We start from the raw sequence: 14,762 nt of genomic DNA on the forward strand, positions 1-14,762 counted from the left end.
AAACTCACTTACTCTTGCATACACACATGGCTATAATGATTTCCTAGGTTAATGGAACACTGAGATGTGTGTGTGTGTGTGTGTGTTTTCAGAGTTATTCTGGACTCCTTGGTGGAGCTGCAGCTCTAAATATCTTAAACAGTTATTTACTGCACTTGAAGTAATTATCTCTGGAAAACAGACTGAAAGCAGATCATTATTCTGATTATTTTTGTCCCCTCGCCCCTTTACCCATAATGCACTGCAGCGTGGGGAGGTTTATGATGTCGTCTGGTGGAAAAGTACCATGTTGGAGCCGGTGAGCTAATCCTGTCACGCTCTTAACACTCTTAACTCTCAGTGTCCGGCCCTGATCTATATTCACTACACGCCTGCGCTGTCAGGAAGGATATGACCGCGTGTGTGTGTGTGTGTGTGTGTGTGTGTGTGTGTGTGTGTGTGTGTGTTACCTGGTACAGGTATCTCTGGTTGAACAGCTGCATGGCGCCCTGGAGTTGGCTGCGCTGACTCTGCCACTGCTCGAAGTTCCTCACCGACTCGGCTGTGGGCCGCTGCCACGTCGTCGTCCGCGTGTTGTGGTCCACGTAATAAAACCTTCCGCGCTGATCCACACGCTTCTCCCACCTGCACACACACACACACACACACACACACACACACACACACACACACACACCAGTATCGTTATTTTCCTGTTGTTTGACATTTATTGTGTATTTCAGTGTTCATATTAAACACTCCACACACACACACAGTATGCACATACTCGCACACATGGATACACACTCACCTACATACGCATTCTCATACACACACTTTCACATACACGCAAACACACACTTTACACACTTACTTGCACAAATGGATGGATGCACATTTACCAACACACATTTTTGTACACACACACACAAATATGCGCATGAAAACATAAAAACACTTGTGTATATGCACACACTCACACACACACACACACATTTGCGTGTGCAAACTCCTGTGCACACGCTCTCATGCACATACACTCACACATACCTACACACAAACTCTCAGGCACACACACAAAAACTCTCATACCTGCGCGCGCGCACACACACACACACACACACACACACACACACACACACACACACTCTTGCCATGTGTGGACCTCATATCTAAACACATGTACTTTGTATGCCAAGGCTATTCTCATACCACTGACCTCAGCACAGCAGAATTTGTAAGAGAAAAGAGACACACACACACGCACACACACACACACGCACACACACACACACTCCTCCCCCAGGGCAGACTAACCCAGAACAGACGATGTGCGGCTGCTGTTAGCGTTAGCGCTCTACTCTAATTGAGCCTCTGAACGCCGCGCAGCTCTGAAAGGCCTTTTGTTCTCCGTCTGCAGCGGAAAAACTGAAGCAGGCCTCGCTGACCTTTCCTCATCACACACACACACACACACACACACACACACACACACACACCCTGTAACTCTGTGCTGATTGTAAAATGACTGCTGTCTCTGTGTAATCAGTGTAATGGAGACGTAAAGACGGGGGGGTGCTGAGGGGGGGGGGGGGCAGTATGGGTGGATCGGGGTTTGTTTTTAAGAATCATTTTTTGTTTTCTCCGAGCTCCATGCTTGTCACATCAGATATAGTCTTCTCCAAACACACGGAACACAAGAACAGTGAGTTCTATAAGTTTTTGCCCCCACCGCCACCACACCCCACCCCACTCCAATGCGCCCGTTAAACACATGACAGAGCGCTGAAAACAGAGACATGAGTGTGTCGCCGCGGCAAACAGCGGCTCAACCAGCACCCGCAACCCGCTAACAATGTGGGAAAATATAAATTAAAAAGTAAAAACTGGGAGTTTGTTTTATATAATTATTTTTGTTCTGAAATATTACAGAACTGCATACAGAAGGTACAGAGATATTTTTAAACAAACACAGTACTTGTGCAGTTGGTGCTGCAGTTACAGTACAAGCTCCGAGATCTCATTTTAATTTAAAAACTAATATATATACATATATCCTTTCAGACTTCCCAGTTATGTCTCACACTCGTCTTAAAACAGATTCATATCCTAACGCTGCTCATCGTTACACACAATGACAAAATAAAAGCAGGTGTTTAATTAAGCTTCCTTGCTTCTATCCAGATGTTGATCCCTGTTGTAATGAATGTAAAAGTGGAGAAGTTTCCCTCATGTATATGTAGTAGACATGCCCTAATTTGTAAGCATTTTGGAGGGATGTCTTTCAAACCCTGTCTCCCGTGCTGAATTACAATCCAGAACCGAACCCCCTGGTTCTCCTTTTTGGCATCACAGAAGAGGAGGATGAGCTACCGGCTAAATCTCGATTATTGTCCTCTGCGTTAAATCTTGCCAGTTCTCTTTTATTTAAGTGGAAGGAGGCCATCTCACACACCCAGTGGCTCTGAGATATTATCTCCAGTGTGTACGGGGTTTATAAATTTAGGATTGTGCAAGTGTGCCTTTTTATATTCACTGTAGAGTATTGTGTGTAGAATGATTAAAAAAGGACTTGAATACATTTTAAGATGAGGGTGAAACAGGACATAAAAAAACGTCTGTTACAAGTCGAGACCATTATATATACTTTATACAGTTTATTTATACAATTTATGCTTCTAACATTTTTACATATTCCTACTTTATACTTTATCTTGTTTTAGTTTAACAAATTAGTATATATTGTAGATTTAATATTTTATATTCTTTCCTTATTTTCATTTCAGGTCACAAACAGGCGTGTCAGCATCTCACTGCATATCATACTGCGTTTTTTGTTTAAATCTGATCGGATCTTTTCTGTTCTTTTTCTTTCACTTTAACATGTTAAAACTCCAGTAAAGCTCTGAACATAAACACACTCCCAGAAATGAGCTGCACATTTTACATTTTGCAGGGTAAACTTTAAAAAAAAAAAAAAAAAAAAAAAAAAATGTTTAAAAAGTGGTAGAACTAAATATAATAGTTGTGTTTTTCTACCGACATCTACACACACACACAGAGCATTAAGTAGTGTATGTAAATTTGGTGTGGGATTTGAGGCACTGCTCTCAGTCTTTACAAACACACACATACACAATGTGTGATTCTTATGTCTTAAAGTTTTTTTTTTTATTATTTAGTTTGTTGCATAGAAATACATTAAACTATTATAATTTATTATACAATATAATAATTAATCCTGTCAAATACTACTTATAATATTATATACTAAATAACATATACTTACCATACAGTGTGACGTAAATCTGGTCAGCTAAAGAATTCGCTGCACTATAACGACTTCCATAAGGTCTACGAAGACATCGTTAAGATGTCATAACCGTACATGACAATGAACGAAATGCTCAGAGACGGGATTAACCAATCATCGTTTAGGGATTTTTCAAAATGAAATCCTCTACAGTCTTGTAGGCCGCACCGTCTTACCAGCACGTTCCATTCGAGGCTCCTGTCTCCCCAGTCACTGCTGGGCAGGTGTGTGAGAGAACGGGTTACATCAGTTCATCTGTAACTGCAGTGCGAGCAAAAATGGACGCCACGCTTGTGATTTGCACAAAAGAAGAGCAGGGTGCAGAGATTCCTGATTAATTTTTTGAGGTCTGAGGTTATACCTGATGAATGAAGAAATTAATAAATGAAAGTTTCTTTAAGAGAATCATTACTGGTGAGGAGACACGGATTCATCGCTACGAGTCTGAGAGTAAACAGCAGCATATGGAACAGGAACTTCCTCAATCGCCGGCCGAGAAAAAGTTCAAAAGTCAACCGTAAGCTGGAAAATTCATCAGCGCTTAGGGTTTTCTGGAATTCTCAAAGGGCCAGAAGTATTAGAACATTATGAGGAAAAAGGTTCAACAATCAACAGTGCTCGTTACAGTGAGACGCTTATTGAAGAGCTGAAGACTAAACTGATACACATCTGCACACACTGTCGACACTGTGGGGTGTTAAAACAAGTAGAACACACTTTCACCTGTTTGGTCCTCCAGCAACCCTGCATAGGATCAGAGCTACAGATGGATGGATGGATGGATGGATGGATGGATTAAGAGAGGGAGGGAGGGATGGTCTGCAGATACACACTCTTTTGCACGCACACACACACACATCCTCACAGTAAAGAACAGGTGTGCTGTTGCTCCATCTCTGACGCACAAGACTTTAGTGTGATGTGTGTTTTACTTTAAATGTTTTTTACAGATTATGATTTATTTTTACAGTTTATTTTTTAACGACACACACACACACACACTCACCCTTGAGGGAGGGGTCTCTCCCATGTGGTGGTCTTTGTGTTGTGGTCCACGTAGTACACTCGGCCATGAGGTAACACTCTCTGCTCCCAGCTGTCAAAATAACGTCAAATCATTACTCAGACTACACACACACACACATCCATACACACACACACACATCCATACACACACACACACATCCATACACACACACACACATCCATACACACACACACACACACACACACACACACACACACACACACACACACACACACACACGCACGCACACACACACACTTACCCTGCAGGTAAATCCTCCACAGGTGGCTGTGAGTGTTGATCCAGTGTAGGCGGAGCTGAATCCTCTGAAGGGGGTGGGGCAGACATATCAGTGGGAGGGGCATCTGGTCTGAGTGATGGTGATGGAGGGGTGGTCTGGTCACGCCCATTTTCTTCCGCAGCAGGACTACCTTTATCTTCACACACACACACTCATCACAAGGATGCACATTAACACTGGACATTGTGTGTGTGTGTGTGTGTGTGTGTGTGTGTGTGTGTACCTTTGTTCTGGTGTTTTGCGTCTGTGTTTGTCTCTCCATTAGTGAGCGCTGTACTGACTGAAGCTCCAGGAGAATCTGTACTGGCTGCTCGTGCATTTCTACACACACACACACACACACACACACACAGTTTATCAACACATCTGAATCACTGAGCAGCTTCCTGTACTTTACATCATCAAGAACAAAGTTGCATAAGTTGATATGAACAAATCATAGGAAAAGGGCGGGGCAGCTCATTTGCATGTTCACACCCTTATGAATATTTGATTGAAAGTATTGTAAAGATCAAATATTTAAATGCATTACAAATAAGGTAATGAGCGATCCAGACATTTTACACTGACAGTGTGGACTGAAAACACACACACACACACACTTTGTGATGTCATGGGAGACTGGAGACATGATGTAATGTGAAAACACTAAAAACACACACACTCTACATGTTCGTGCTGATCTGGATGAAGGAAAGCAGTGAGACGATTTTTACACCATCGTTGTGTTCCAATACCATGAACTGGTGACACAAATACACACACACACACACACACAAACACTGCTTATCGCAGATTACCCATATTGTTCTATCTGTATCACTTTTTCACCGCTCCCTAGGTAGTCAAATAAGGACAATCCAACTTCTAGGAATTGTTTTTTCCCAGATTTTAGGATTTCGTCATCCTGTTCGCTAAGTGTTAGAGCGCAGCAATGCATTTTGGGTAATTTCTGCTCCTGATGTCTATAGAGATACCCAAGGGAACTTAATCAAGGGGCAGTGGATAAGGGAAAGTGATCTGGGGCGCAAGTCTGGTTTAATCCAGCTAGAAGCTTAAAACCACATACACACACACTGCTGTGATAAGAGGCTTTCATGCCATGTGTGTGTGTGTGTGTGTGTGTGAGAGAGAGAGAGAGGGAGAGAGAGAGAGACAGACATGGGGGAGGCAGAGAGCGACAGGCAGAGTAAATATACTCGAGTCAGAGCGACACACATCCCACAGTCTGATTATTTTTGTTCGTCTGTGTGTGAAAGTTTGTGTGTGAGTGTGTTTTCTCACCTGCGGGGGCTGCTGGTCGACTCGGCCGTCTCCGAGCACTGAGTCCTGAGAGGGTTGGTGCACTCCGTCTGCAGCATCTCTACACACACACACACACAAAATGAGAGTGATACAGGGTCAAGTGATACAAGGAAATTAAACTCACACACACACACACACACACAGCAAAACAGTAAGAGTGATTGAGTTGAGTGATCCGAGGAGATTAAACACAAACATGCGTATCTCTCTATCTAAATAAGGTGCTAAAAGCCGCTCCACCACCAGGGGGCCCCGTGTAACACACACGTTAATAAAGTCTGAACCCGTTCTAGTGAGGACAACGTGTGTTATAACGTGTTTACGGGTTTCATCAGAACTCGTGTCTTTACAGTGGAGAGAGAACCTATTTCAAATCCTGGTTAGGACACACACACACACACGCACACACACAGCTCAGTGTATTAAATAAAAGAGGCTCTTGTGCAGTGGGAGTTGAGTTCAGATGCCACATAGTCACTAATTTCTCACTCCGTATCACACTCACGTTTAAACGTAAAAGTTTTTTGTGATGTAAAAAATGAAATCAAGATAAAATCGAGTTGCACCTTTAATGTGAAGCACCGATACACATTCAACATTCAACCTCACACCTAAAAGTATCCTGTTTGCATAAGTATGTGCACCCTGCTCAAAATGAACCAATTACATACACAAACTCGTGCTCAATAATACTTATTGTGCTCCCGTCACCAGTCATGTAACTCTTGTTTCTAAATCAAAATTGTTCCACATGGAGGTAGAAATTAATTTCCAGAATGTTAGATGTCACCAGGAACACCATGAAGAGCATTACGAAGAAGCTGAGCTCCAAGATAGGAAGTCCCTCTAAAAATCACTTAAGTACTATTCACGACCTGGATGTGATTGTATTCTTCATGTGTCTAGGTGACTGTGCAGGACGGCTAGACTAAAGATCTGACTCACAAAAAGAAAAAAGAAAAATCCAAGCTCTCGTAAATCAACTCAAGCCATGTGGAGAAACGTCTTTTGGTTGGATTAGACCAAGGTAAAAAATTTTACATACAAACAAGATGCTCACCACCCAGAGACCACTTGGGCCTTGGTGAAGCATGGTGGTGGGAGCATCACGCTGTGGTTCTGCTTCTCTTCTCCTGTTTGGGTCTGGAGTTCTGGTCGGAGTAGAGGGGATTACAGATATCTCTGTGATGTCTATTTCACCTTCAAACTTGAAGGACTCTCTTAGAGAGCTGAAGATGAAGAACATTTTCACCTTCAAGCTTGATAACGTGTCAAAACATAAACCCAACTTAATCAAAAGAACAGCCTACAAAAAAGAATCATCAGGGTTTTGGGTTGTCAGAACCCAGAGCTAAATGCGACCCAAACCTTGTGGAGTGACCTGCAAAGGGCGCTGTACAGGAGAGGAGAAGATTACTAAAAGAAGATGAGGCATGTCAGGAGAGGCTTCTCTAAAAACAATGAGCGTCGAGCTGCAAGGAGAAAATGCTTTAAGAGAGCATTACACAAGGGGTGTGTATACTTATGCAACCATGTTATTAAAGGCGAAAAAATGTTTTGACAAGATTAATCTCGGGTTTATGTTCTAAATAATAACCTGCAATATTAACGGGGTGCGAAAACATTTACATCCACCGCATGGTAAGTCATAACATCTAGATGTCTATTAGTCTGCTTCACTGTCTACCCGTCTGTCTATCTGTCTATCTACCTGTCTGTCTCGGTCTGTCTGTCTGTCTAACAGTTTCCTGTCTGTCTGTGTGTCTGTCTGTCTCTCTGGGCATTTCTGTTGTCTGTCTGTCTGTCTTTGTCTGTCTGCCTAACTGTTTCCTGTCTGTCCCTCTGTCTACCTATATGTGTCTCTGTGTCTGTGAAACTGTCTACCTGTCTCTCCCTCCGTCTATCCCTCTGTCTACCCATCTGTCTCTCTGTATGTCTGTATGTCTGTCGGACTGTTGGTCTACCTGTCTGTATGTCTGTCTGTCTACCCGTCTGTCTGTCTACCCGTCTGTCTGTCTACCCGTCTGTCTGTCTACCCGTCTGTCTGTCTACCCGTCTGTCTGTCTACCTGTCTGTCTCTCCGTCTGTATGTCTGCTGAATGAATGTGTTTGTGAGCAGGTCTGAAAGTGTTTTGGTGTTTTCATTAGGCCTGCTGTACAAAGGCCTACTTATAAGCATGTGTACACGAGTGTGTGTGTGTGTGTGTGTGTACATGTGTGTGTCAGTATGTCAGAAAAACTGCCAAGGGAAATGAAGGTAAACGCCAAACCAACAAGAGCGGCCTTCAGGCAGAACACAGAGGCCCTTAACACACCTCGACCTGCACGCTCAACACACTCAAGCCTTTATATACTCTCACACACACACACACACACACACACACACTCCCTCCATTTCCCCTGAAACCCCAGGAGAGTGGTCACGCTCAAGACCTTTTTTCAGTCCTAGGGTGCGCGCGCACACACACACACACACACACACACACACACACACACACACACACACACACACACACACAGGAGTCAATTGTTCTGCCAAGCTACAAGTAACACCACTTAATTACACAATTATGCAATTCGCCCAACTGTGTGTGTGTGTGTGTATCAGAAACCAGAAGTGTATGATGAGCAAATCAGTACAATCATGACCAGAGCTATTCATTGCTCTCTCTCACACACACACACACACACACACACACACATCTCATTCACAAAAGTGGTTTACGAGTGTTTACTGAATGAACAGCAGCTTTCCATCAGCCGTGCGCTGAATCTGAAGCTTATTGTAAGAGAGCACACACACACACACACACACACACACACACACATACACACACACACACACACACACACACATACACACACACATACACACACACATACACACACACATACACACACACATACACACACACATACACACACACATACACACACACACACACACACACACACACACACACCATGTTTCCTGATCAACACTGCTTCATTCAGCTGATGTTTCTCACAGCGCTGCTTCTTTCTCTTTATTACTTTGTCTGAGTGTTTAATACCATATTAAATCTATACCTAATACACTGATAGTCCACTGATTAGGGTTGTACAATGCTACACTACACTACACAACGCTACAGAATGCTACACTACACAACGCTACACTACACAACGCTACACATAAGTCACGCGTTGGTACGTTTCTGGGACGGTGAAGCAAAAAAATAAGGCATAAAAACAAAATATTATGACTCTAACTTGTAAACAGGTTGTAATTTCCTGAACACCAAAGGAATGCACATGAAAAACACACAAACACACACACCTTTCTTTTTTAGCAGTACCTGAGTCTGTGTGTCTCAGCGCACTCAGGTGTTTAAGAAGAGTAACATTCTTCACTTAGTGTGTATCAAACAATGCAAACAGGGCTTCTGTTAAATATGAGATATTTAAAGGTTTTTTTAAAACATTGTTCACACTTTTAGTTATAGATGGCGCTGTTACAATTTTTGCACGACTCTGTGAAGCGTTCTTTCCTCTCAAAGTAAGTGAGGAGCAAGTGATATAAACCGTCATGGTGACTGAGGAGTGACCTCAGGGTTTTATTCCCAAATCCGAGCTCCTTCTCTGTTCGGAGCGACGGGATCGTCAGCACGGCGTCAGCAAAAAACACAGCCAGACGTCTCACTGGTCAGACGTCTTGACCAGTGAAGAATTTCCAGTGAAGTGAAGAATACAGTGAAGAATACCTCAGAGGTGGTTTGATTTGTATTGGGATTCTTATAAGGCATGGCAAATTTTTGGTTCGGATTTTGGTACCGTTCTAAACAATCGTAGCTGTGCTGCCGAACAATGTAAAATAGTTCAGAATAGTTCGCCACCTGTAGGATTACAGACGAACTGCAACACCTCAAATGTGGAAGTTCAAAATGAATAATAAAATACAAAATAAATAAAATGTACGAGTCAGTGTGGCGATATGTGAACTGTATTTCATAATTGACATAAAACGCGTTTTCACATAGTTCCCGAGAACACTTGACCATAAAGTCTGGTTTCTTTTGATCAGTGAGAACACAATCGTTCCGTTCTCGGGAGCCACATCCGAGTCTCAAGAACGATACAGTGTACAAAGCGAATCAGACACAGACGCCACTCGTACCCTTATATTGATTAAGTGTCTCGTGGCCATCGCCGTTCTCTCCCTCATACATCAGACACCGTATCAGATTTTTAAATGGTCTTTTGAAGATGTTACAATGTTTTACATTCGACTGATTTATTTAAAAAAAACAGAAATGTGGTGGTGGTCCGCTACCCTGATGACAAGGTTAAGAATTCTCACACACTTTTTTCTATGCTATTGGTGTATAAAAGGTGAGTGAGAGAGTGTGTGTGTGTGTGTGTGTCTCAGCAACCAGGGTCCTAACAATAGCTACATTGAGCCCACAGGCGAAAAATGGCCTGTATCTGATTTCCTGACCTAATCAGATTCTTCTTGTTATGCTGTTCACACTGTGTTTTCATTTGCTCCTAAAAACTCACACACACACAAAGGAACAGAGTGTCATGTAGTGAGCTCAAGCTCTCTGGATAAAGGAAGAGGCTATTCAGCCACTTCTTTAGCTCGTGTCTCGAGGACCTTTAAATTATGCCTTTAAAACTCTTAGCTTTGATTCGGCACTGCAGTCAGGCTCTCTCTCTCTCTCTCTCTCTCTCTCTCTCCACTGACGTCCTCCATCACTCTCATACACATTTGTTAACAGGAACAAAATCTGGTTTGAGCGTTCAGACTGAAGTAGAATAATATTTTATATTATTTTTACTGATTTATCACTGTACGATCACATGCTGGTGTCTTTTAATGTTGTTCTATCTATATTCAAGCCCAATCTTAACCGTATCATGACCTTTCGTAATATTAAGAATATTGACGTTTCAGTGCTCTCCGAATGTTCGTCTACACTCCCATCTATCAACTACGCTTCGACTCTTAATGATTTAGTTCAGCACTACAATGATCATCCTTGATGTTTGTGCTCTATTGAAAACCAGGAAGGATTTGTTTGTCAACTCTGCTCCCTGGTTTACATGTAAACTTCGCCATCTTAAGGTCAAAGGTCGTCGTTTGGAACGACTATGCACTAAGACTGGACTTGTTGTTCATAAAGATTTGTATGCTGATCATATGAAAGCTTACAAGTCTGCACTTTCCACTGCAAGAATGAACTACTATGCTGGTCTTATAGGATCTGATGCGCGAAACACTAAATCACTCTTCTCTCTTATCAACAATATTTTAAAGCCTATTGAACTTTCAAAATCTCATACTCCTTCTATTAAATTATGTGAAGATTTTATGCTCTTCTTTAATTAGAAAATTAAACTGATCCATCAGCAAATGGTTCCACCCAGCTCGGATCTTAATATTCCCTCTGGTCAAATGCTAACGGCTGGTTATACCTTTTTTTACTTTTGTACTATCAACTGAGGAAGAAGTTTGTTATATTATAGAAAAATCTAAATCTGTTACATGTCAATTGGACCCACTACCGACCCACTTAGTTAAAGCTGGTTTACCTTCCCCATCTTCCTTAATTATAGACATCATGCATGCATCACTTCTTTCTGGTATTGTTCCCATTGGTTTTAAAACTGTAGTGCTAACTCCAGTCCTTAAGAAAACAGGCCTTGACTCAAGTAAATTCAACAATTATCGTCCTATTTTAAATTTGTTGTTGGTGAAAGGATTGTTACTTCCCAGCTTTGTGATTATCTTTCCAGTAATAGCCTTTTCGAAAGGTTCCATTCTGGGTTTCGTTCTGAACATAGTGTTTATTGTTGAGTGACTATTAGCTGCTGATTCTGGACCTTTATCGATTCTTATACTCCTTGATCTTAGCGCTGCTTTTGATACTGTCTTACACACTATACTATTAAACAGATTGGAATCTATTTGTATTACTGGTACAGCCATTTCTTGGATTCATTCCTATTTTTCAGATTGCACGCAATTTGTTCAAATTAAACAGTTTTAATTGACCACTACTCCAGTTGTCACTGGTGTCCCTCAGGGCTCTGTGCTAGCACCTCTCTTGTTTCCTATCTATCTTTTTCCAATAGGGAGCATTTTTAGGAAATATGGCATTTAATTTCACTGTTATGCAGCTGATACACAACTCTATCTCTCCTCTAAACCTTCCATGATGTCTCTCCCTTCTGCTCTTGTTGAGTGCCTTGAAGAGTTAAAGGTTTGGTTTTCAAGGAATTTTCTTAAATTGAATAATAGTAAAACTGAAATTCTTCTTGTAGGCACAAAATCAACATTAGGAAAGGCAAACATTTCTTCTATTTTAATTGACAATCTTAATGTTCCTCTATTCAACCAGGTCAAAAGCTTGGGAGTCATCTTTGATCAAACAGTGTCATTCGAACCCCATGTTAATAGTGTTGCCCGTTCTGCTTTCTTCCATATTAGGAATATCAACGGTTTCAACGAGAGTACGGCTATTCTTGTGCATGCTCTTGTTTCATCTAGAATTTCTTATTGCAATGCTTTATTTTATGGGCTTCCTTCAAAAGTACTTCATAAATTACAGTTAGTATAAAATGCTGCTGCTCGAGTTATATCCAAAACTTCTAGTTCTCAACACATCACTCCCGTTTTACAAAATCTGCACTGGCTCCCTGTTAAATGCCATGTAAATTTTAAAATACTACTTTTAACCTACAAAGCACTAAACAATTTGGCACCTTCATATCTTTTGGACCTTCTCGATATACATATCCCGTCGTGTAACTTAAGGTCTGCTTCTGCAGTTACACTTTTTCTTCCACGTACACGGACAGTTTCTATAAGGGTCACAAGTTTTTGGTTATGCGGCACCTTTTTTATGGAACAGACTTTTTGTCGAAGTCCCCAACAGTCCAAGTCTCCCAGTCTCCCAAATTTTAAAAGAACAGATTCAGAGTAGTTCTTTCTGTTCACACGGTCACATATGAGCAAAAAAAAGAAAAAAATTTTTGCAACAAAATTTTTGCAGGCAGTGTAAACGCAGGTAATGGAAAAACTACAACGTTCAAAAACACACCAACAGCTCGCGCTAACTAAGACTTTTTTCACGGACACGCTGCGCCAGAGCAGGAATTCCGCGATTCCAATTTTTCCAGATTAGTACACACTCTGGATTTGAGAAATGCTCCTGCTGGAAGGTTTTAACCATAGACAGAGCATGTTAGTGTGTGTAATGTCATTTGTGCGCGTTTGGTAAACAGGGATGTTGTGGTTCTGGCGGCCATCTTGTCGGTGTCACGTTTAATCCCGCGGCTGTACGTAAACTACACAGGCGTGTGTGTGTGTGAACAATGCTGCTCGTGTTCCTGCTGCCTCTGTCACGCCTCAAATAGAAACCAGATCTCTCTGCTTCACGTTGGGCCGAAATCACACCACCCCGGCGTGGGGTATTTTACTGTGTGTGCGTGTGTGTCTGTGTGTGTGTGCGGGACTCACTGTCGGTCTCTGCACCATGATTGGGCAGCGATCCCAGATCAACAACCAAGCCGTCCAAACAGACGTTCAGCTCTCCACCCGACACAACCGAGCCTTTATTCTCCATCTGTAACTCCAGACTGAGCTCCACGTTCTCCACTGCGGGGGGAAGGAGGGGGGAGAGACAGGAGAGAGACAGGAGGCAGAGAGAAAGGGAGATGAAGAGAAAGAGATGGTAGTGTAGGAGAGAGAGAGAGAGAGAGACAGGAGAAAGACAGAAGGAGGGAGGGAGAGACAAGAAAGAGATTGAGAACAAATGAGATACAAAATGTGTATATAGTGTCAATTCACTGCCCTCTGCTGTCCTGTGTGTGTGTGTGTGTGTGTGTGTGTATAATTGTACAGATTTCTAATATTAATTATTGCAGTAGAAATCTAAACTATACATGGAAATAAATAGATAATATCGTGTGTGTGTGTGTGTGTGTGTGTGTTTTACCATCTATCATAACTCCCAGAACACTATGGTGCTTGTAGTGTGTTACAGTGTGAGCCGTTCCCCACTAGGTGCACTCTTTAAATCATAAAGATCTAATCCCTATACCCTAATCCCTATGTAGTGTGAATGTGAGTTTACTTTTCCCGTGGTGAGTGCGCAGTGTGTCGAGCAGGTCGATGGTGGCGCTGCCCAGTAGCTCCTTCCTCAGTGTGTGACAATTCCACAACTTCAGATCCAACCGGCTCAGAGGAGTCACGTTACTGCACGCACACACGCACGCATGCACACACACAAACACACACACGACATGATTTAAAATTGAATAATGATGAAGTGCAGTTTTAATTTGAGGATATTTACATCCTGATGGAGTACAGTAAGTAACAGTGCACTTAACACTACAGCGCTATGCACACCTGGCCCCGCCCCCTTTTTAAAAAAAGTAAACGACCATGACCATGACAGACACGGTGGAATCCTGCAGAGAAGAACTTCAACTGGATAAGACAGACTGAAGATCTCTGAACACACGTAGCGCTGCGTGACTACATACTACACACGTACAGGGGAGCGATTATTAATGAGCGGAGAATCCAGCATCACTCTGATGAGGACGTGTTCCCTTTGGAGTCTGGATCAACACCACCACCCGCCGATGGACAGCGTTCACATGGGTGATGTTATTCCACACCTGAATACACCTGTGTATTCGCACTCCCCAGCAGGTGGCAGTGCGCTTGTGATGATGATGATGATGAAGACTTACAGTGTGAGGGGGTGTAAGTGATGATGATGATGAAGACTTACAGTGTGAGGGGGGTGTATGTGATGATGATGATGATGATGATGATGAAG

At 42.3% G+C, this 14,762-nt stretch overlaps 2 protein-coding genes across 3 annotated transcripts in view; one reads left to right on the forward strand and one right to left on the reverse strand.

The window, feature by feature from the left end:
* Window positions 1-14,762, forward strand: part of gabarapl2 (GABA(A) receptor-associated protein like 2) — a 238,337-nt gene that overhangs the window by 42,626 nt on the left and 180,949 nt on the right. The window lies entirely within an intron of this gene.
* wwp2 (WW domain containing E3 ubiquitin protein ligase 2) overlaps window positions 1-14,762 on the reverse strand; it is a 31,907-nt gene that overhangs the window by 12,449 nt on the left and 4,696 nt on the right. For both annotated transcript variants that reach the window (XM_053506605.1, XM_053506606.1), the window contains exons 4-10: window positions 14,046-14,167; window positions 13,430-13,567; window positions 5,905-5,983; window positions 4,844-4,941; window positions 4,582-4,756; window positions 4,299-4,388; window positions 450-624 (exon numbers count right to left, since the gene is read on the reverse strand). In XM_053506605.1, the coding sequence (XP_053362580.1) occupies window positions 450-624; window positions 4,299-4,388; window positions 4,582-4,756; window positions 4,844-4,941; window positions 5,905-5,983; window positions 13,430-13,567; window positions 14,046-14,167 (877 nt within the window). The remainder of the gene's footprint in view (window positions 1-449; window positions 625-4,298; window positions 4,389-4,581; window positions 4,757-4,843; window positions 4,942-5,904; window positions 5,984-13,429; window positions 13,568-14,045; window positions 14,168-14,762) is intronic.

This window comes from Clarias gariepinus, chromosome 10 (genome assembly GCF_024256425.1).
Source record: "Clarias gariepinus isolate MV-2021 ecotype Netherlands chromosome 10, CGAR_prim_01v2, whole genome shotgun sequence".
Classification (NCBI taxonomy): Eukaryota; Metazoa; Chordata; class Actinopteri; order Siluriformes; family Clariidae; genus Clarias; species Clarias gariepinus.